Here is a 23,232-nt window from a genome sequence, read left to right as displayed (position 1 = left end):
CCACATTCATCCAGATAGATAAGAGGGGCAGAGTCACAAGACGGGGTGGAGAGGCAGGGGGGCTCAGACAAACGGCGGTGACAGTGGTGGAACAGATGGTCCCACATTCACGTGTGGTAGATAGAAATCAGGAGGGATAGCCAGGGAGCAAGCAACCCCAGCCCCAGGCTGGAAGCACAGTGCAGAGGTCCAGCACCAGGAAGGTAAGCCTGCAGTACTGCTGGCTGTAAAAACCAGTGAGAGTTGGGGTGGCTGAAGAAATTGCTGTATTTTCCCTGCTTAAAGGGCCCGTATGATCTTAGAACATACACAAACCCCAGGACAGCAAATGGAAGGGTGCCAATCACATACAGAAAGTGGGTAAGTGACTGGAAATGGGGCGAGAGCAGGGCAGATCGCCAGAAGCCAGGCAGTGGCATTGTCCCCTCTTTAAGCCCTCCACCACAAACAGAGCCACAAAGTGGTAAAGCAGGTAGTTCAGCAGTAGCAATAACTTAAGGCTCTGCCCCACACAATTTACAGGTGCCTTTGCTGCATAGGCCACGCTACTAAGACGGAGTAAAAGCAGCTCTACCTAATACACAGAAACAAACACAGGGAGGCTGCCAAATTGAAAAGAAAGAAATATGACCCAAATGAAAGAACAAAATCCCAGAAAAAGAACTAAACAAAATGGAGTTAGCCAACCTGTCACATGAAGAGTTCAAAACACTGATGATAAGGATGCTCAGAGAACTCATTGAGTATGGCAAAAAAGTCAAGGAAGAAATGAAGGTTACACAAAATGAAATAAAGAAAAAAATACAAGGAACCAACAGTGAAGGGAAGGAAACTGAGATTCAAATCAACAATTTGGAGCAATAGGAAGAAATAAGCATTCAACCAGAACAGAAAGAAGAAACAAGAATGAAGAAAAAAAATCGAGAGGCGTAGGAACCTCTGGGACAACTTTAAATGTACCAACAGCCAAATCATAGGGGTGCCAGAGAAGAAGAGCAAGAAATTGAAAACTTATTTGAAAAAAATAATGAAAGAAAACTTCCCTAATTTGGGGAAGCAAATAGACATACAAGTCCGGGAAGCACAGAGTCCCAAACAAGTTGGCTCCAAAGAGGACCACACCAAGACACATCCTAATTAAAATGCCAAAGGTTGAAGATAAAGAGAGAATCTTAAAAGCAGGAAGAGAAAAACAGAGTTGCCTACAAAGGAGTTCCCATAAGCCTGTCAGCTGATTTCTCAAAAGAAACTTCGCAGGCAAGAAAGGGCTATCAAGAAGTATTAAAAGTGAGCCCTGGCTGCTGTGGCTCAGTGGATTGAGCATCGGCCTGCAAGCAAAGTGTTGCTGGTTCGATTCCCAGTCAGGGCACATGACTAGGTTGCACGTCAGGTCCCCAGTTGGGGGCACAAGTGAGAGGCAACCACACAGTGATGTTTCTCTTCCTCTCTTTCTCTTTGCCCCTCTCTCTAAAAATAAAATAAACAAATAAATAAATAATTAAAAAAAAAAGAAGTATTAAAAGTGAAAAGCAAGGACTTACAACCAAGATTACTCTACCCAGCAAAGCTATCATGGAAGGGCAGATAAAGTACTTCCCAGACAAGGTAAAGCTAAAGGACTTCATCATCACCAAACCATTATTACATGAAATGTTAAAGGGACTTATTTAAGAAAAAGAAGAAGATAAAAACTATAAACATTAAAATGACAACAAGTTCACAACTATCATCTACTTAATCTAAGAAACAAAAATAAACCACTCAAACAACCAGACTAGGAACAGAATCATAGGTAGGGAGATCTTTTGGAGAATTTTCAGCTGGGAGGGAGAAGGGAGAAAAACAGGGGCAATGGTGCAGGGATTAAGAAGCATAATTGGTAGGTACAAAATCGACAGAGAGATGTTAAGAATAATATAGGAAATGGAGACGCCAAGGAACTTACACGCATGATACATGGACATGAACAAAGGTGGAGGGATTGCTGGAGGACTGGAGGTACCACGCAGGAGGGGTAAAGGGGGAAAAGTTGGGACAACTGTAACAGCATAATCAATAAAATATAAATGTACTTTAAAAAAAGAAAATTATTTTTGTGTATTTTTTCCAGAGATCAAAAATTTATATTCCCAGAGAGCAAAGATACCTTTTGTATATTGTGGACCTGTAATAAAATTTTATTTTAGTTTTAAAGTTTTAGCTCTTCCTTTTTGAAAAAAACTTAACTATAATCCAAGTTATCTCTCAGCCAAATCTAGGAAGTGCAAAGAGGCCCAAAAAAGATGAACCCAAATAGTTTTACACCAAGACACACCATAATTAAAATGCAAAAGTTAAAGACAGAATCTTAAAAGCAGCAAGAGAAAAACAGTTACCTACAAGGGAGTTTCCCTAAGATTGTCAGCTGATTTCTCAAAAGAAACTTTGCAGGCCAGAAGGGATCGGCAAGAAATACTCAAAGGATGAAAAGCAAGGGCCTGCAACTAAGATTACTCTCCCTAGCAAAGCTATTATTTATTGTAGAATCAAAGGACAGATAAAGAGCTTTCCAAACAAGAAATAGCTAAAGGAGTTCACCATCACCAAGCCAGTATTGTATAAAATGTTAAAGGACCTTCTTGAAGAAGAAGAAGGAGAGGGGGAGAGAGAGGAGGAGATCAAAAAGATGAACAATAAAATGGCAATCAACAACTGATTCTAAAAAGTTAGATGAGCAGGGAGAACAGAAACATAATCATAGATACCGAGAATGTTTTGATGGCTGCCAGATGGGAGGAGTGTCAGAGAGACGGGTGAAAAAGGTTAAGGAATTAAGAAGTACAAACTAGTTGTTACAGAATAGTCATTCGGATGTAAAGTGCAGCACAGGGAATATAGTCAGTAATAGTCTAATAACTATGTGTGGTGCCAGGTGGGTATGAGATTTATCAGGATGATCACTTATTAAGTTATGTAATGTCTAATCACTGGGGTGTATACCTGAAACTAATATGGTGTATGTCGATTGTAATTTTTAAAAAAACTGATATAAATAAATAAATAAATAAATAAATAACATTTAACACCCCAGAGATATTCCTTCATGTCCTGTGCCAGCCACTGTTTACTCAAAGAATAAACACTATCCTGATTTCTAACACCAAATATTTATTTTAAGTATAGTTGGTATACAATATTATATTAGTGTCAGGTATACAATATAGCAATTCCATATTATATACCTCACAGTGTGATCAGCACACTGTCTAGTAATCATCTATCACCATGTAAATTTATCACAGTAGTAGTGACTATATTCCCCTTCACCTTTTTCACTTATCCTCCCAAACTCCTCCCCTTTGGCAGCCATCAGTTTTTTTCTCTGAATCTATGAGTCTTATTTTATTTTGTTTGCTTGTTTTGTTTTTTTAGATTGCACATATAAGTGAAATCATATAGTATTTGTCCTTCTCTGTCTGACTTATTGTTATTGCAAATGACAAGATTTCATTCTTTTTAACTGATGAGTCCATTGTGTGTGTGTGTGTGTGTGTGTGTGTGTGTGTGTGACATCTTCCTTATCCATTAATCCATTGGTGAACACCTAGGTTGCTTGCATATCTTGGCTATTGTAAATAATGTTTCAATGAACATAAGGATAAATATGTATATATCTTTTTGAACTAGTGTTTTTGTTTTCTATGGATAAATACCCAGAAGTGGAATTGCTGGACTGTAGGGTAGATCTATTTTTTATTTTTTGAGAAATATTCATGCTGTTTTCCACAGTGGCCGCACCAGTCTGCATTCCCACCAACAGTGCACAAGGGTGTTCCCCTTCCTCCGCATCCTCACCAAAACATGTGAATTGTTGATTTTTTGATAAAAGCCATTCTGACAGGTATAGGTGATAGCTCATTGTGGTTTTGATTTGCATTTCCCGGATTATTAGTGATGTTGAAATTCTTGTTTTAGTTTTGCTCCATCATCATGCCACATAGTTCTGTTTATAATATAAATTTTGCCCTGATCGAATATTTACTACATCTCCACAGCCCACGATACTGTTTTGAATATAGAATTATTCATCTTTGTCTCACAAGTATATTTTTATCTATGATTATTTTATGTTTTTCTAGAATGGAAAAGAATTCCTGGGAAATTCATGAGAGAAGAATGAAGGAGCAGTACCTTATGGCTATTACAGATAAAGATCAGCAGATCAGTCATCTGCAGAATCTTATGAGGGAATTGAGATCTTCCTCCCAGACTGAAACCCTCAAAGTACAGTACCAAAGACAGGTGAGTGATTTCCATGCCAGTTGCTACTCAGAGGTAACCATTGCCCAGAAAGCATCAGCTTCCCACAAGCTAACTTCCCATCTGTCACTATTAAGCAAGCCACTTATGACCTCCTCTGAGGTGGACAGAGTTCTGAAGGGAAGGAATTAAGCATGAACAACCTTAGGGGAAATTTTCATTGTGTTTGTGTTCTGGCAGGCATCCCCAGAGGCATCAGCTTCCCTAAATGGGTCACAAAACATAGTGTATGAGACAGAACTTCTTAGGACTCAGCTCAATGACAGCTTAAAGGAAATTCACCAGAAGGAATTAAGAATTCAGCAACTGAACAGCAAGGTAAGTCTTTCCTGCTAGACTGGAATTCAGCTTCTTGTTTCCACAACTAGGAGCAAGAAGGTAAGTAGAAGCTGGTTAAACCTCGGCTTCAGCTGCAGCATATCCTAGGGTACAGAAATTTTACCTTTCTCAGAGCCTGGGTTGCTCACTCCCAGCACTAGACACAGGGTCATTTTCTCTTCCTTGCCTTTGGAGAGTCTTTGGGAAAAAAGTCCACTCCTTTAGGAAGCTTTCCTCCCCAGCAGCATCTCCCTGTCTCTATCACTTGTTTGTGTCTCTATCACAAAACCTCCAACAGGTTCCTCTATACTTCCCACCTGTATGCAATAGGGAAGAGTCTCAGGCAGGAGGAAGGAAGCTTTTCAGATGTGATTGGACTGCAGGAGGCCCATTTGTGGGCCTCCTTATTTTGTGTCTGATGTTCTGGAGCTAAAGAAGACAGCTTGCTTTTTCCCATACCCCAGCCTTGCCACTCTGGGCTCTAGGGAAACATGCTGGAGTAGGTGGGACCTATTTCTATAGGGAAGGATCACTTTGCCATCTGGGCCCTAGAGCAAAGGCCAAGGCAAGATTAAAGAAAATTCTTTTTAGGTGTCTTCTCACATCTCTGTCTTTATTCCTCATGCATTCTTTGGCTTCTCTTCCTCCTTCACTGACCCCATACTCTTGCTGCTCTCTGACTGTTCAAATATCCTCTAGTGGCATCTCCTCTAGTTCTGCCTTCTTCAGAGGAACCCAGCTGGGTGGTTTTTATGTTAACAACTAGACAGGATTCAAGAGATCATTTATACTTGGAGTCTAAAGATTGGCTTTGAGGAGAGGTGTGAATGTCCAAAAATTATGTGTATGGTGTATACATGGGTGCATGCATGTGTGTGTATGTGTGTGTGTATGTGTAAGAAGTCATCAATTCACCAAGGGGTTTGTGATCCAAAAATGATAAAGAGCAGTGTGCTGCTTCACAGATGAGGAAACTAAGCCCTAGAGGTATTAAGTAACTTGCCTAAGGTGTTAGGGGGAGGTGGTCTGAGATAAATATGATAATGTATATGGAAAAGGGCAACACCTGGCTTATGTAGAAGGTACTTTTTAAATGTTGTTAGATTCAACTATTTGACTCTAAAGCATCGGATACTGATAACAGTATTAACTTTGGCATAGAAATTTACATTTTTAAAAAATGTTTGTTTATCAATGAATTGGTAAAATTGCAGACCCTTTGTTGGGGGAATTGTCTGGGAGTTTTTAGAGAAGCTCCTACTCAGTTTCCCTACCAACCAGTCAGTTGTTTCCAGAAAGTTCTGCCCTTCATAGCTCTGTAACGTTTCTTTCTTCCATCTCAACCCTGTTATATTTGCTCTCTTGAACATTAGATTGTGACTCTCTGGGCATTTATCTTTCTAGGACAGTATTTTAAACTGCAATTCAGTGCTATTAGTAGATAATGGGGTCGTTTTAGTGGATAGCAAAATTTTTAATGTGAATGTTTTACCAAAGTAAAACACAAAAAAACACTCAAATCATAAACAACATGGCCTATTTCCATAAAGTGAAGACACCTGTGTAATCAGTGCCCAGTTCAAGAATTAGAACATAACAGAACCTGGAAATTCCAAGTGTCCTCTTCTATTCACTACCACCCCTGTAGAATTCCATGTAACTGGAATCATGTCTTCTCTTTTGTGTTGCTTCATTTATTTTGTGATATTCATCCATATTGTTGTGTATAGTATGATTTTTGATTCTTATGTTGTATAGTATATAGGCATATACCATAATTATTCTGTTCTGTTGAAGAATTTTTGGGTTTTTTAATTTTGGGGCTACTACAAACAGTGTAAATAATGTTTTTTTAATAAAACAAAATAAAATAGATTGAAAATAGATATGTAATAAAGAGTGTATCTATTTTCAGAAATTTTAGTTTCAATTATTTATGCACTGATTTCTAGGTCATAATCAAAGTTATGTTTTCTTTAACAGCTTTATTGAGATATACTTCACATACCACTTAAAGTATGAGGAACAATCCTTTAGATCACTGTTATTCTGGGTGAGAAAGAGTTCTTCAGAACTCAGCTGTAAGAAAGGTATCTCCATCCCTGACATCATTCATTCATTTTTTTCATCAAGCAAATAACTATTATTTGCCTTATGAGCCTGACTGTATGCTAGTTATTAAGGACATATACAGCCCTTCACGGAGCTTACATTCCAGTAAGCTTAGAGCCTCACTCTAAATGGGTCCTAGATAACTGGAAGCATTGCTTCTTGGGCATTAGGTTGGGATTGTAGTAATGGGCTGTCAGCATAGAATGGCTCCACTCCAAGCCATTGCCCTAATTCTTTACATGGTTGCTCACACTTTATATGTATTTGTACCAGCATGGTTGAATGTTTGATGTAATGCAAACTTGAAAACATGAGAGGAATGGTTATTGGTATAATGTAGTCTAGATGCTATCCTGTATTTCATCACGTCCATTTTTACAGTATGGACGTGATGAAATACAATAGCTTATGAGCTAGAGCAGAAATCAGCAAATTTTTCCTTAGAAAGCCAGATAGTAAATATTCTAGGTTTGTAGGCCACGCTGTCTCTGTTACAATCACTCAGTTCTGCAGTTGTAGCACAAAGCAGCCATAGATGAAAGCAGCCATAGATGATGCATAGACTAATGGGGCAATTGTGTTCCAATAAAACCTCATTCACAAAAGGCAGTAGGCACTGGATTGTAGTTTGCCAGCCCCTAAATGACAAGGATTTAGACAGAAAAATATAAACATTATAAAGGTGATTTACATGAGGGTAGCTTATTGCAAGTAATTAGACTTCTTCAGTTAAGGGGTTTGTCTTGCAATGAGTTTTACAAGTCTCTTTTTTTCTCTAGATATGCCAAAGAAAAGAATGTTAGTACTGTATTTTTTTCAACACTGAGGGATTTTGTTTGTTTCTGTTTTGAGAGTTTGTTTGTTTTTGTGCACGCACACGCGTGTCTGTGTGTAGTTTGTTTGCTGTGGCCAGGAAAATTAACTTTCTCCTGTCTTAGGAGAAGATCATGTTACTCCCTGTCTCAGAACCCAATAGTGGTTATTGTACCAAGCTACCTCTGTCTTCAAATTAGTGTGTATTTTCCTTTACTAACTGCCCCATTCCCTAATAAAAACCTATAACCTGCTTAACTTTCCTTGCTGAACTCTCACTTGGGGCACCTTCCAGTAGTAGATAGAGCTCTAGACTTGGAATCAAGAACATACTTGAGTCCTGGTCTGCCATCTTCTAGCCACATAACATTAGGCGAATCACTACTCATCTCTTTTTCTGTTTGTCATTTATAAATGAGGACAGAAATCCTTCCTTTCTCTCTCAAATAAGGTAATATTTTTGCAAGTGGTTTGTTAAGTGAACATTGCTCTTCAGAGGTAAGGTTATTTGTTATGTTTTTCATTATGGCTATGCAGGTATTTTTGTTATACCATGTAGATTTATTGTTCTCATTTTTCATATGAATCAAATGCCCTTACTGGTCTCATAGTATCTCTAGAAAAGTGTTATCCTTTTTTCTCTAAATGGTTCAGCTTTTTTGCTCTGACACTAACCCAGAATACTTACAAAGAGGAATACTTAAGAAAAGACTGAACATCATCCAGGTACACCAGTTTCCTTTCATATAGTGTATAGTCCTACAGTAGGTACTTCACAGACATCTCTGTGGTTATTAATGTGTCTGGATGTTAATTATAACTAAACTTAAAACTTGACACCTGCAAATGAAGATTTGGAATTATAGTTCCAGGGGACTGAATTCAAATCAATAGGTAGATGCTCCAAACAGTAAATTTTTTGTTCAATATTAAAAACAATTTTCTATTTGACTTGGGCCGCTTCGTCAGATAGTGAGTACCCCTGACACTGGACATATTCAAGGGAAGACTTAATAACTACCTGTTACTCATGTAGCAGAGGAGAGTGCTACTTTGAGTGACTGAAATGTTTATACCTGTGAGTCTATATTCCCAAGATCGTTTCTTACATGTACATAAGCATATTAGGAGTTATTCTGTTTCCCTTTTCTACCACATATTATAATTTTTTAGTCTACATTCTTGGTAACTTGTAACTCTACAGCATTGAAGAATCTGCCCAGAGATATTGTATGAATTTTTAGATGACATCTCCATCTCCAGCTGTCTCGAACCCTGGGGTTTATAGTCATTTGTTAGTAACTTCAACTTAGACCCAAGCTACTGCCATCCCCTTACATACCTATTAGATCAGAAAGCAAGTAGAAAACAATGATGGTTGAGGGCTTCCACTTCTCTTTCTTTCTTTCTTTCTTTCTTTCTCTCTTTCTTTCTTTCTTTCTTTCTTTCTTTTTTTAGTAAATGTACTGGACACTGTGAATAACGTTTCCTGCTACTTCTCCCAAGTTGTTTTTCTTGTTCAAAAAATTCTGAGTTTTCTCACTTTGATGGAACACACAGTGCTATTGTTGCTATTATTGAAGTAAAGGCCTTGCATTAAAAAAATTAAATTCTTAAAACTCTGGACAGCTAGCTTAAGTACTCCTTCTAGTGAAACAGACCTGTGGGGTGGTGCTTATCCTGTCCTCTATTTCAGTTCTCTCAGCTACTTGAAGAGAAAAATACCCTTTCAATTCAGCTGTGCGATACCAGTCAGAGTCTTCGTGAAAATCAGCAGCACTACAGCAACCTTTTTAATCACTGTGCCATCTTAGAGAAGCAGGTTCAAGAGCTGCAGGCGGTGAGTTAGAAGTTGAGAGACTGGGGAAAGTGTTATGGAACTGAGTGTGGATGAGAAAGTAAATGAACAGCATTGAAGAGGCTGATGTGTTCAGGCTGAAGATTAATTAGGTGTGATGGGAGAAAGAACAGAGAGGACGGGAGTTAATCGAAATAGGAATAAGGTCTGGGAAAAATTAAAGAAGGAGTTGGAATAAAAAAGATCAATGAGGTGGTGGGAGAGGAATCAAAAAGTAAGTGGAAAACAGTGATTATTGAGGCTTTTGCAATTCTAAAACTAGGAAAGTTTTGATTTTGCTTCAAGAAATGAGAAAGCCATAGGGAGATTTGGATTTGAGAAACTAAATATGTAGAGCTGATGGCAGCAGTGGCGAGGAGTGCACTGTTGGAGTTGGGGGAAATTGAGAATTATTATGGGGACAAATAGGGCCTGAAAGGAAGAGAACAGGTTTGGGAGGGATTGTTGAGCCCTTGCTTGATCAGAGTACCTTCTGGGAAATCCATGGGCCTCCACTGGAAGAAAGCAAATTTCAATTGTAAGCCTTCAAAGTTTTAAGAAGAAAAATTCCAGAAGGAGAATCTGAAATAAAATTGAGATATTTATATAGGAGATTAATCTATTAGATGAAGAGTCTCACTTCTATATCTGTACTTGAAAAGAATTATAAGCAAAGGTATTCCTCTCCAAGATTATTTTATTCTCTTTGATGTTAAGTGAGTTCTCCTTTTGCCCAAGTACAGTTTCTTCAGCACTTTTATCACTGAACTGCTAAGTCTCTTCTTCTTCTAGGGGCCACTGAATATGGATGTTGCTCCAGGAGCTCCCCAGGAAAAAAATGGAGCTCACAGGAAGAGTGATCCTGAAGAACTGAGGCAGCCACAGCTAAGGTACGGAAGCGGCTCTCATCCCTGGATATGCATTACATATACAGAAATTGGATAGTCATCTAGATTGAACTGGAGTCCATTGAATGGATCTGATGTGTCATCTTATCTTATTGGCCTCACAGAAGTGATGTGAGGATTAAATAGTAACACTTATAACCTAACAAATTAAGTGTGAAAAGTTTGTAAAGTAAAAACAGTAGCACCACCTTACACACACACCACTAATCCAGCGACATTCACATGAAAGATATTCAGTCAATCCTTAAAATCTCTTAAGATGTTTTCTGCATATTTATTTAATCACTCTACAGCTATGCTTTTAATATATTCTTTGTGTTTATGTAAGCTTCTATAAATTTATGGAGAGTTGGAATCCCTTTGTATCAGCAAGTGTGTTCTGCATCTATTGATGCTGTTTGTTTTCCTTTTGTCCTGAAGTTTTTCAGTAGCCCAGAAACAGCTGAGCAACACTAAACAGGAGGTGAATGAATTGAGGAAGCTGCTGGAAGAAGAACGAGACCAAAGAGCGGCTGCTGAGACGGCTCTCTCTGTGGCCGAGGAACAGATCAGGCGGTAAAGGACTGAGGGAGATACCTGGTTCACCTCCTGTCCTTTCTGATCACACTTGTATGCATTTCAGTGGCCGGACTTGCAAATAATTAAGGTCTAATTCTCATCTTGAGAGTTGGGTGCTGCAGTGACTTCAGCGTCATTGTAGTCACTCAAGGAGATTGAACTTTTAGAATCTAGGATGCTTGGACTTTCCAAAGCAGTTGTTCTTAGAACATAAGAATATTATCTACTATTTATTGACAGCTTATTTCATGTGGGGTGAAATAAAGTATCTTTTATATCCCAACAGGAACAATATCGGTAGGTGTAGGATTCTTTAGAGAGTCAATTAAATGGCAGCCCCATTCCCTATCTCAGATCTGAATCAATGGAAATTTTTTTACAAAGATTAAAACATATAGGAGATTAAGAAACCATTTTATAAGCTGACAGAAAAGAATTTACCCTTTGACTTGCTAGCAAATGCACTTCCTAACCCTGAACTTCCCCTCCCAGTCACAGGCATTGGTAGGCCGGGGGAAGCTTTCTTGCAGAAGAGCCCACTCTTGTAAAATTTGAACATTATAGCAAAGTGTGCTTCTTATGGGCAGTTTGCTCCAAGTGTGATTAGGAAGGACAGAGCTATATATCCCCAGTTCCTATTCCCAACTCACCAGTCACGAGAACCACTCTACACGAGAGAGAGTGGCTACAATTATTTTGCTGCTGGCTGTTTCTTTCCATGGAAAAGAAACATTAAAAGTAGGCACTTTCATTATATCTGTGGGAGCCACCTACATATATTGCCTCTTCCCGCAGAGAGTGGCATTTGTGATACTAATGGCTTGCAAAGTTTAGGTGGTGGAGGTGGCAGCCCCAGCAAGCAGGTCTTATTCGAGATACCTTTCTTTCTCATCCAGCTTATTCACAACTTCTTAATTTTTATCACTCATCTGAGCTTGGTGTGCGACCTTGAGGGCACGCTCTTTGGGGACCCACCGAGCCTTATTGTCTGCTGAGCATTCTCAGGCCTGTGCACCCATGGCTGTTTCTCTCCACTTGCCCTGGACTTGCTCAGACCTCGAAACCCAGCCCTTTGAGGGGGATCACTTCCTCATGTATAATTCACCTGTCCCAACCCAACTTCAAACTGCATAGTGCAGGTGACTCTTGAGTCTGTGAGAACCTATATTAATCCAAACTTAGGCTCTCCACAGTTCCCTCTTTGGCCCTGATGCAGAATGGAAATTGAGATAGCCAATCAAGTACTGCCTACCTAGGCCCATTTTAATCTTAGAACTATAGTGTGTGCGGAACTCAATGGACATGCAACTTAAAAGCAGCCAGTATTATTTGGCTCACCCGTACCTAGCGACATCTCATCCTTCCTCAGCCTAGCCTACAGAAGTTGACAGACTGACCTACATAGTGCTGTTCCAGATCAAGCCTGCCTCCCCAAATGTTTATCTCATAAAGGAACCAACAGAAGATGTGTACTTTACAGTCAATCTGGCTCTTAAGAGGAAAACAGGCTAGATGGAGCTAGACTATGCTTTCTAGTTTTCCTTCCCAGACTCACCAATCAGATTCCAAGTATTCCTTTCTTCCTGGAGAAAGATGTGAGACCTGTAAAGAGAGGCCAGGAATAGTAGCTAATGGATATCACTTCCTATGGAGGAAGCATCAAGAGGAGAGTTCTGTTCTCCCCACCATAGTTAAAACGTGTATCTATATAGGCATGTGCTTGATCAGATGTGCTGTAGCCCCTTTGATACAGTTCTTGTTTTTGTGAAGAAACCATTGAGTGGGTAAAGGCAGCTTCTTCATTAAATGGAGAAGTTCCAAAATTAAATAAGCAAGACAACTAAAAAAAAAAAAAAAAAAAATTGAACAGAAAGCAGGAAAGACTGCCAGTTCAGTTTAATTCTTGGATGCTTTTGCCTGTTAGCCTTTAATAAATGAAAAAACATAGTTTTTTGAGTCAGGTGTGATGTAGTGGTAAAACAGCATGTTGTTTAGCAATAAGCATGGGTTTTGAATTCTGGCTCTGTCTCTTACTGGCTGTGCCACTGTGGGCAAGTAAGTTTACCTCTTCAAGTCTTACTTTGAAGAAAAGAACACCAGCCTCAAAACCTGAAGATTAAATGGATGTAAAGCACCCAGTCCGGCACCTGATAGGTAGTAGACAGTCAGTTCCTAGTAGTTTTTACCACCTTTTACTGCTGCTGAGAGAAACCTGTCGGCCTTTGTACTCCTTGCATGGGGGCAGGGATGTGAGACCAGTCCTTGCTGCAAGTCCCTTGTGCTACATCACAGGGCAGGATGACTGGGATGACTTCGTCTGACCTGCCTCACATGCTCTGAACCAATGCCATTCCTTTTTTTTCTCAACACAGGTGGGAGCACAGTGAATGGGACTCTGCCCGCACTCCTATCATTGGCTCCTGTGGCACTCAGGAGCAGGCACTGTTAATAGACCTTACAGACAGCAGTTGTCAAAGGGTAAGAAGGGAAGGAGGACATAAAAAGAGGGTACTGTACTGCCTACAGAGCCAGCTGTGTTGAGGCGAGGGGTCAAGAAGGAGTATGGAATTCAGGCACTGAGCTGATGGGGCTAAGACTGGAAGGATATGGAAGGGTGGAGCAAACTTGTAGGGTATACCAATTTGTTGACCTTGAGGGGACTTTTTCTCAGGATATATCTCTTTTCGGCAGGGGTCAAGGAAGAAAAAGGGACATATCTACAGGGTAGAACTCTCTGACCTCCAAATTTTTCTTTCAGCCACGGAGTGGTGCTGGATGGAAGCGGGTCCTACGTTCACTCTGTCATTCCCGGACCCGAGTGCCTCTGCTAGCAGCCATCTACTTCTTCATGGTTCATGTCCTACTCATTCTGTGTTTCACAGGCCATCTATAAACTTCGTTCTCACCTTTTGGAACAGTCCTCTCAGAACTTACAGTTCCCTCATCTCTAATATCAAAACCATCAATTCCAATGGAATAGTCTTCCCACTCACAAGCCCTCTCTCCAAGTCTCCACGGAAAGTGCCTGCAAAAACAGAAGCGGATGTGAGCCCAGATCAGAGCTGCAAGGACCGTCGCATCTGATTCCTTACACTGCCCAGGGCCTTAACTTTTTGCATAATCTGAGGAGGCCCCATATTTAGTTGCCGAGCTCAAGATTTGTTCAGCTTTTGTCGGGCCCTGGTCTACCGTGGTTTTGTGAAAGATGCTGAGAAATGTTTTTCAGCCAGGAGGGGGCTCCAATAAACCTAATAATCTGAAGTCCGATATCATTTTGATTAATATTTTATTTGCTTCATTTACCTTCTATTTTGTCCTGCTTCAGGGAGAAGGTGGGCCCACCATAACAAAGTTCCGGGGGACATGATCTCATAGGATATCTGATTAGATCTCAGGGGTGGGAGCTGAAGAGCTCTCCAGGGGTTTTAGCTTTTGGATCACAAGGGAGGACAGCATCTCCTTCCCTGGGTGTTCAGATGTCATTGGAGTAAAATTTGTGGTCTTGGCTAAAAATCCCATTTCTATGCCCTTGACCACATGTAGACTAGGGTACTAGGTGGCACATGCCTTTCCTTCCGCTGGAAGGCGGGAAAAACGGGCTATGGACGGAAGGGTTCAGATTCTTGTCATTGTGTGTTACCTGGATATGCCTCAAATGTGGGCCCTATGTCAGTGCACTAGAAACCAGTCTGAGGTGAGGCAGTGACTCCCAGCTGCGGAGATCTGATTGGCCTGGGGACCCCTCCTAGCCTCTTGAAGTACTAAGCTACTTGGCTGCTGGTAACAATTATTCCGCTTTCTCAACTTCATATTCACCTAAGGAAAATGGAGGGAGAACATGGATATGACAAAATATTTAAATCTAGGCCGGGGAATGACAGCAGGATTGATTTCCACTTGTGCCTATTCCCCACCTCCCCACCCGCAGCCCTCAGCTGTTGATTATTTTCTCCTTATGCACATGATGTCTTCCCAGCCTGCTCTCACTACCTGAAGAGAGAAAACTGCTGAACTGACTGATCTGCTCTAATCATTTGTTCTGTGGTGACCAAATCTTGGTCATCCCGACCCAGGAACCTTCCTGAATTACTGTAAAATAATAAAATTATTTTTAGAATGAAAAACTCATAGTGCGTGTGTATGTGTGTATACATGTGTTGCGTGCTGAGGGGAGAATGTAGATAGGGGACATAGGAGTCAGGTAGCCAGGAATGGATACAGGGGTAGAAAGATATACATATTCAGGCTTCCTTCTCACTGACCCACATCAGTAATGGCTATGTGTGTCTTTCCAGCCTAGCCACTAGGCCCTAGCCAGAGTAATGAAGTAAAGGGAAGAAATTTCATCCCAGTACTGAACCAAACAAGTTGGGCCTTAAGGCGTGAGATTCATGCACGTTTATACCTGGGCCTGGGAGAGCTCTTATCTTGTGCATTTTGAAAACATGAGGCCCTATAGGGTCCCTCTGGGTGGGAGTGGGGGAAGAAGAGTCTTAAGGTATAGCAGGATAGGCATTATCATGTTTTTATATTAAGTTACTGCTTGAGAAACCTAACTCGCTTTCTCAAGATACAAGTGAATTGAACCAAGTCTGTCTTCAAAGTCCATGCTGTTTCATGTACAACAGTTCACTGTCTATCATTGAGAATGAACTTGGGACATTTGCTAAGGAGAGAGAAAGTTTGTCGGTGTCATCTTTAATTAAATTTTATGTTTTCTTGAAATATTACCTGGATGATGTATCACAACATCTGGTTGGATCATTCCTATTTTCAACACTGAATTAGGACTCAAAATGAGCTGAGATTTCTTTTCCCCATCTACAAATTTACTTATCCTTAAAATAATTTTGGTGCTACAACAATAAATAGGTTATGAAATAAGAGAGCTCAAGAAATAAAACTCCCCCAGTCATAGAATCCTTGGATTTGGAAGTGACTAAAATCTATTCCTAATGCAGAAATCCCCTCCTCTGTGTCTTAGACTAGTTTCACCCAGTCTCCTTTACTCCATTGGGGAGCTCGCTACTGAGCATATCAGGTCACAACTCCACCTTAATCAAGATTAGAAGAGGCTAAGTCAGGTACAATTATAAACACCCCCTAATTTTCAGTAGCTAAAATAACGAAGGATTATTTTGTAGTCAAAGACTCCAACTCCCTCACACAATAGATTGAGTGTTGCCACTCTCATTTGGGGACCCTCACACTTCCCACCTGAGAATGGGCCCACTCTGGAGAACTGCAGGTTGTAGGCACTGGGCAAAAGGACGGCAGAGCTTGCTCTGGTCATAGTCTCCACCAGAAAGTGATGTATTGGGTTGGCCAAAAGTTCATTTGGTTTTTTCTATAAGATGGCTGTAGTAGCACTTAGTTGTCTTTAACTTCTTCAAAACAATTCAGTTTGATTGTATTATGACAGCTGTCATATCAGCCTGCATTTTAAAAAAAAACTCAAAATTAGTGAATGTTTGTGTTGCCATTTTGACATTGAAGATGGGAGAAAATATGAAACATTTTCAGCATATTGTGCTTTATTATTTCAAGAAAAGTAAAAATGCAATTGAAATGCAAAAAAAGATTTGTGCAGTGTATGGAGAAGGTGCTGTGACTGATCAAACATGTCAAAAGTGGTTTGCAAATTTAAATGCTGGCAGTTTCTCACTGGATGATGCTCCATGGTTGAGTAGACGAGTTGAAGTTGATAGCAATCAAATCAAGACTTTAATTGAGAACAATCAACATTATACCACGTGGGAGATAGCTGACATACTCAAAATACCAAATCAATTAAGTTATTGATGAAAATGAAAACTTATTTAATGGAAAAAACCATACGGATTTTTTGCCAACCCAGTATTTTATTACTCACATTTCAGTGGCCAAAGGAAGTTACCTGAGCAAGTCTGACTTTTATGAAGGAAGAGAGGGGCAGCAAATCTTGATGAACAGTAGTACAAAATGCCATCCTCTGGTAACACCTAGTTCTTTGAGTCTTTTTCATACTAGAAACCAAATCTATCTGTAAGTTAGCTCAGACTCATCACTGTCCCCTAAACAAAATTTTTTTCTCCCTCCATGCCTTGCCTTTCCCCTGTGACTTGTTCCCTTTCATCATTTAATTGATCAATATTTATTTGAGCACCTACTATATGCAAACCTCAGTTTTAAGTGCTGTGGATAATGTAAAAGCAAATTTATTTAAATCTTACCCTGCAAGATCCACATAAAAATTATTTTTCCCATTAAGCCTTTCTTGATTACTTCAGCCACTACCAAACTGTCTACATTCCTTTATTATAACACATGCAACTGCCCACATATTTAGTACACAAATTCTGTTTTGGTTGAATGTTTTGCTTCCCTGACCAGATAAAACTCTGAGAGTAAGAGCATTTTTTTAACTTCCCTATGACCTTCAAAGCCTTGCAAAAGACTAGGCAGAGAAGCATTTAGTCCTTTTGTTTGTTTAAGTGCCTAAGCAGAAGTAACTGACTCAAACTTCAGGAAGTAGCTGCGAGAACACGGTGGCAGGAAATGACAGAAAACCTGAATACGGAACTGAAGCAGCAGCTCATTTTCTTGCTGGGAAGTGGCAGCAGCCAGAGAAGGAGCCAAGTGTCGAAGTGAGGAGCTGGCAGCTTAGAGCAGACACTCGCACTGTTGGAGGTGGGTACTCTGAGCAGTGGGAAAGTAAGGGAGCACAGGGCAAGAGCTGAGGTAAGAAGAACCTGCCTGGCTCTTAGTCCTTGTTGAGAGATGAAGCCACCGCTAGTAGTAGGCTTTTAACCTTTTATGGCGAGAAGGCCTGTGTGGGTGTGGTTGTGGACAATGAATCTGGGCACGGAAACAGAAGTGGGGGGCTGGAGCCCAGGGAACATGATTCAGCAGCCATCCAATCCAGGACCCCTGGTTTCTGCAGACAGTCTACCAACCCTCTCTTAAGGCCGACTGCTCCCAGGCACTGACTTGGGAAGAGGGCCACAGGAGGTGCAGACACAGTCTCTGTTCTTGGAGAGCGTATGATTTAGGAGGGAGACACAATTCATATAAATGACATAATTGATCAGGAAGTAGTAGCTCATGTGCACCAGTGCTGAGAACCCAGAGATCATGGAGGCCAAATGGATGATGGTGCGACTAGGGCTTGTTTCTGTGGCTTTGTGGTCACAGGCTCCCAGAATGTCAGAAATGGAAGGAACTTTATAGATTATCTAGGTTAAACTCTATTCATTTTTCCATTGGGGGAAAACTGAGCATCTGAGACATTCAATGATTTACCAAATTATTTAAGTTAATATTTGTAAATCGTCTACCCTGTTACCTGGCAAATAAGTACACATTCTTTGTTGATCCCCTTACCCATGTTCCCACAGGGGCTTAGTAATAGAGCTAGGTGATCTTCTGACTCCTGTCCATGTACTTCACTGATGCTATAAGGCAGCCTTATGATGAAGCCCTTGGCGGCTCCTGACATCCTGGCACCATGCCTCGCCAAGTCACTCTCTGGTCTCCCACGTTTAGATAGTACGCCTTGTTTTCCCTATTTCTGGCCAGTAGCTCAAGGATATTCAGTTGCCTCTGTTTCAGAAACTTCCCTTTGTTTCAAAAATACACGAGGATGGGAGATTTATGGGAGAGTCAGGTTGAGGAAGAGCAGGAAAGGGAACAGGACCATCTGTCCGCATTGCTTTCTTATTGCTCATGAATACTGTAGTTCAGAAATGTTTCCTTCCCGGTTTTCTGTGTGAAGTCCTCTTATTGCAGAGGCGTCCAGGGGCCAGGACCTAGGTCTTGTCTACCTTCCCTCCCTCCATCTATAATCGTTGCCTCACAGGGGAAGGTAGAGCTGCTCTCAGCAGTGACTCATCCCACAATGCAGCTGACTTAGACAATACTTCTCCAGTGTCTTCTTTGCATCTCTTTAACTAATCCACCACACACTTCCCTTCGGCTGGTTTCCAAGGCATTTTTCAAAGAGCGTGGAGGAGCTTTCAAGTGGAGAGGAAAATGGGAAAGTCTGAGGGCCTGGGTGGAGACACTGCAGCATCCCGGGAGTGGTTGTAAGAGGGACTCCTTTAAGAGACAGTGGAGAGCATGGGAAAGACACAGTGGGATGAGGGGTCTGAGTAGGAAGGGGAGGCAAGGGAGTTGCCAGCTAGCAAGTGGTATCAGGGTCATGAAGTCTCAGTGGCCATCAGAGAAGATGAGCATTGCCTGTTTCCTCTTTGCACCAAGATCCGGGAACCCACAGATGCAGAGCAACTGTGCCGCTCCTCACGCATAATTGTCAGAACCGGTGGAAACACTGGGGATGCCTCAGTACAATAACAATTTAGTTCTCCGTCCAAGGGGTGTTCCCTAAGCAGTTCTTTATCATTTATTTAGTTAATAACAATATAATAACTTCTAATGTTCAAAATGAGGGATTTATTACATGATATTTTTACATCAATTATCTACTTTCAAATTTTAATTGAACTTTTTTTGAATGGAAGAACAAGTGGCTTATTCCCAGCAGCAAATGCTTTCCCATGCATTGTCCAGTGTAGGAATTTCAGCCCTACTGACCTCATGCCAGCATTCAGTGGCTGGTCTGAGTGGAGGTGGGATAGCACTTGCACTAGAGGTTAGAAAATTGCTTAATAGAGTTGAGCAGGTTGTAGAGAGACATGTAGATATTCACTTTTTCAAGAAATATATGGTTTGACAGCTCTAAAAGGAGTCATATGTAGAAACCTGAGTGAAATGGTGCTATAATTCTAGTGATGTTCTAGCACCCCTCATTGATTACCACTTCAAGCCTCTGCCTGGCTGGTCTCTTGGCAAATGAATGATCCCAGTGCTTTTGACACCCAGGTTATTTCGTGTTACCTACATCCATAATGACTTCTGTCCACACTTAGGTGTGCCCAGGCCGTGTTGCTTGTCTTAAATAAATCCCTAGAGGCAGTTTCCTAAAACTCCCATCTGCTTTGCCTCAGATTCTATTATCTTCTAACAAAAAATGGCAATAAACATTGACCTGCTACAACACTGACTTCAGTATTCTTGTTTTCCCTCCTCTTGATTTTTTTCCCTCTAATTAATTGTCATCTTCTGTCCCCCTTAGATGTGGAAGTCTGTAGTAGGACATGAGGTATCTGTTTCTGTGGAGACCCAGGGTGATGACTGGGACACAGACCCTGACTTTGTGGTGAGTTTGGAAATGGCTTTGCTTGGGCAATGAAAGGCGGAGAGGAGGCATTTGGGGCCACTCTGTAACCTTTCAGGGGACTTGGAAAAAGGACACTCTGGGGCTGGGAGAGGCCTCATGACAAAACGGACTGGTAGGGCGGTTGGCTGTAATGAGTGGGGCGTGTATGATAGCTGATGTTGAGGATAGAATGAGACAGGTGAGAAGGAGAGGAGTTTGACATTGTGATTGATGGGCTATGACAGGCTATGCTGAAAGGTTATTCTGGGTCTTTTTGGGCCTATGAGCCAGGATTTGGGCTGGACATTTGTAATTTGAGGGGATTCTGAAGTGGTAGGAGACCTGAAGGGGAAAGTGTGAGGGATGCCATAGGAAGGGAGGTTTCAGAGCTCGCCAGTCTAACTTGACATGGGGGCAGGTGGGTACACATAGAGGCATCTGACTGAAGGAGGCAGCAGATGCAGGAGACATGGAGGGCATGTGTGTCAGCTGCATGGTCTCTCTCAGTGAGGCACATCTCTTGCCATCACTTATGGCTGAGTGCTGTCTTTTTCAGAATGACATCTCTGAGAAGGAGCAACGGTGGGGAGCCAAGACCATCGAGGGCTCTGGACGCACAGAGCATATCAAGTAGGTGCCAAATGGACTAGGGAATGGGAAAAGGATGTGGGAAGAGCCCAAGGAAAACTTGGAGACTCAGAGTGGAAGGAGAGAGAGGAGGTATTTTGTGTCTATGTGTCTTTGTGGTCTTCTTTCTTTTTCTTTCTTTCTTTCTTTCTTTCTTTCTTTCTTTCTTTCTTTCTTTCTTTCTTTCTTTCTTTCTTTCTTTCTTTCTTTCTTTCTTTCTTTCTTTCCTTCCTTCCTTCCTTCCTTCCTTCCTTCCTTCCTTCCTTCCTTCTTTCTTTCTTTCCTTCTTTCTTTCCCTTCCTTCCTTCCTTCCTTCCTTCCTTCCTTCCTTCCTTTCTTCCTTCTTTCTTTCTTTCCTTCTTTCTTTCCCTTCCTTCCTTCCTTCCTTCCTTCCTTCCTTCCTTCCTTCCTTCCTTCCTTTCTAATTTATTGCATTTACAATGGTTAACAAAATTACCCAGGTTTCAGGTGCACAATTCTATAACACATCATCTGTACACTGCATTGTGTGTTTGCGACCCCGGTTTTTTCCTGAATCTGCCCCTGTGTATTCCTATGTATGTATGTCATTGTATACATATATGTTTCATGTCTCTGCTCTTATCCCCCCAATTCTTTTATTTCTCTTTTATTTTTTAACAACTATGCTGTTTCCCCAAGTGGGTCCATTATAAGGGATTCAGAGAGCAAGTAGCTCAAATGCTGTGGTTATATCACACTTTATCTATCTATCTATCCACTCGTCCATTCATTCACATAAATATAAATGTACATCAGGAATGTAGGATGATTTCAAATGGGCCAAGGAGGATTCACTAAGATATCAAGGTAAAGCACTCAGAATAAATATTGTAAAAAGAGAACAATATCAGGTCCAACTCCAGTCTGAATGGTTTTTAAAACAAATATTTGTATTTGGCTACTTGATAGAAGTTGGAAGCTACAAAAGGTGATATGAGGAAATGTGACACTTGGAAAACCTGTTGGTTAAAACTATTTTAGTAATGTTGTTTAGAGGACCTAAAGATTATGACCCAAAATTTTACTAAAAAAAAAAAGCAAAACAAAAAAACCCTCTGATGCCATAAGAGAGAAGGGACTTACAGGCACATCTAAGGGTTTCTGTGGGACATATTGTATATTCAGATTGAGAGATTCTTCTTCTCTTTCCTGGATTATTCAGGATTATTTAACCAGGGCTGCCTACTTTGGGTAGTATCAGAATGTCCAATTTTAGTAGCAAGGTAACACTATCAACAGTATAATAAGAGCAAAAATAAAAAGCAAAAAATGACAACTACACTCAGATTTGCAAAACTAATACAGCTTTAAGCTCCATTTTAACTGCCCCTCCCGCCACCATAACAACAGTGTTTTTAACCTGTTTTCCCCTAGATTTTAAAATGTCAGTGGATGGCCATGTTGCACAAGCAACACACTGTGAAAACTTGGCATATTTTTATACAATTTGCTAATATTGGGTACTATGCATTGTTTAACCAGAAATAAATGGTTTATCTTAGTAATTTTAATGAATATTATTCTTAAACAAAGCAAGCAATCCTGGCAGCAGTTGGGGAGATGAAAAAAATGACCCTACATGTTCCCTTTTTAGGCTTCTGGGTCTACATATGAGAGAATAAATAGTGGAGATAGTTACACAAAACCTTCTCCCCTCCCATTTATCCACACTACCATGGTATACAAGTTCAGCCTCTGCTAGTGACTAGCCAGGCGACCTGGCATAAGTCACTTCTCTTTTCATACTCTCAGTTTTCCCACTGGGGTCAACAAGACCTCTAGAGGACTTCCAGCAGTAAGTCCTCTAGGATTCTCTCTGGCTAGTGTGGGCTCAGGCAATCTTTATGATCAGATGGGAATCATAAGGTCCATGGGAAAGAGGGGGAAGTTGGACAGAGCAGTAGCTGCAGAACTGAGATGATTCAAAGCAGGAAAAGGAAGTGATTGTGGTTCACACTAATTTCATTACCCTCCCCCACACCATGATCTTTCTTTTTTAGGCCTGCCTAAAATACATTTAGCTTGGGGAGTGGTTTGGTAATTTGGTGAATAGCTCAAATTATACTGTCTATCCCTCACCTATTGTATAAAGGAGTCTTGGACCAGGAACCTCCAAGCAGCTCAGTGTTTACTAGGAACTGTCTGGTTTTCAAGGGCCATTACCCTTTTCTCCATCTTCTTGTCACCCTTGTACTCCTGTGCCTCTTTATACCCCATTCCCTCTCCTGGATGGATGTAAGCACTGATCTGCTTCTTGTCACTACAGATTAGTTTTGCCTGTCTTACAATGTCATATGATGGAATAATACAGAAATTTTCCTTTATTTTTAAGTATATTTTATTGATTATGTTATTACAGTAGTCACAATATTTTTCCCTTTGCCCCGCTCTGTCCAGTACCCCCCTTCCCTCCAGCAATCCCACGCCCCTTAGTTCATGTCCATGGGTCGTGCATATAAGTTCTTTGGCTTCACCCTTTCCTATATTATTCTTAACTACTTCCCCCTATCTATTTTGTACCTACCAATTATGCTTTTTTAAAA

General features: G+C 40.8%; 2 protein-coding genes across 3 annotated transcripts in view; both read left to right on the top strand.

Annotated features, from left to right (window-relative positions):
* The window catches only part of GOLGB1 (golgin B1), an 84,814-nt gene extending 70,704 nt beyond the window's left edge, over window positions 1-14,110 (top strand). For both annotated transcript variants that reach the window (XM_090277173.1, XM_090277164.1), the window contains 7 exons: window positions 4,119-4,281; window positions 4,480-4,617; window positions 9,239-9,382; window positions 10,172-10,269; window positions 10,708-10,842; window positions 13,218-13,323; window positions 13,604-14,110. In XM_090277173.1, the coding sequence (XP_090133299.1) occupies window positions 4,119-4,281; window positions 4,480-4,617; window positions 9,239-9,382; window positions 10,172-10,269; window positions 10,708-10,842; window positions 13,218-13,323; window positions 13,604-13,738 (919 nt within the window). In that variant the 3' untranslated portion in view covers window positions 13,739-14,110. The remainder of the gene's footprint in view (window positions 1-4,118; window positions 4,282-4,479; window positions 4,618-9,238; window positions 9,383-10,171; window positions 10,270-10,707; window positions 10,843-13,217; window positions 13,324-13,603) is intronic.
* A 3,276-nt stretch (window positions 14,111-17,386) lies between these two features.
* Window positions 17,387-23,232, top strand: part of HCLS1 (hematopoietic cell-specific Lyn substrate 1) — a 32,082-nt gene continuing 26,236 nt past the window's right edge. Inside the window, exons 1-3 of the mRNA XM_090277153.1 lie at window positions 17,387-17,514; window positions 19,958-20,041; window positions 20,598-20,671. Of these exons, the coding sequence (XP_090133279.1) occupies window positions 19,958-20,041; window positions 20,598-20,671 (158 nt within the window). The 5' untranslated portion in view covers window positions 17,387-17,514. The remainder of the gene's footprint in view (window positions 17,515-19,957; window positions 20,042-20,597; window positions 20,672-23,232) is intronic.

This window comes from Furipterus horrens, unplaced genomic scaffold (assembly GCF_987537825.1).
Source record: "Furipterus horrens unplaced genomic scaffold, mFurHor1.1.pri manual_scaffold_1, whole genome shotgun sequence".
NCBI classification, from domain to species: domain Eukaryota; kingdom Metazoa; phylum Chordata; class Mammalia; order Chiroptera; family Furipteridae; genus Furipterus; species Furipterus horrens.
The sequence above is the reverse complement of the archived record's forward strand: the minus strand, read 5'-3'. Positions and strand labels throughout refer to the sequence as shown.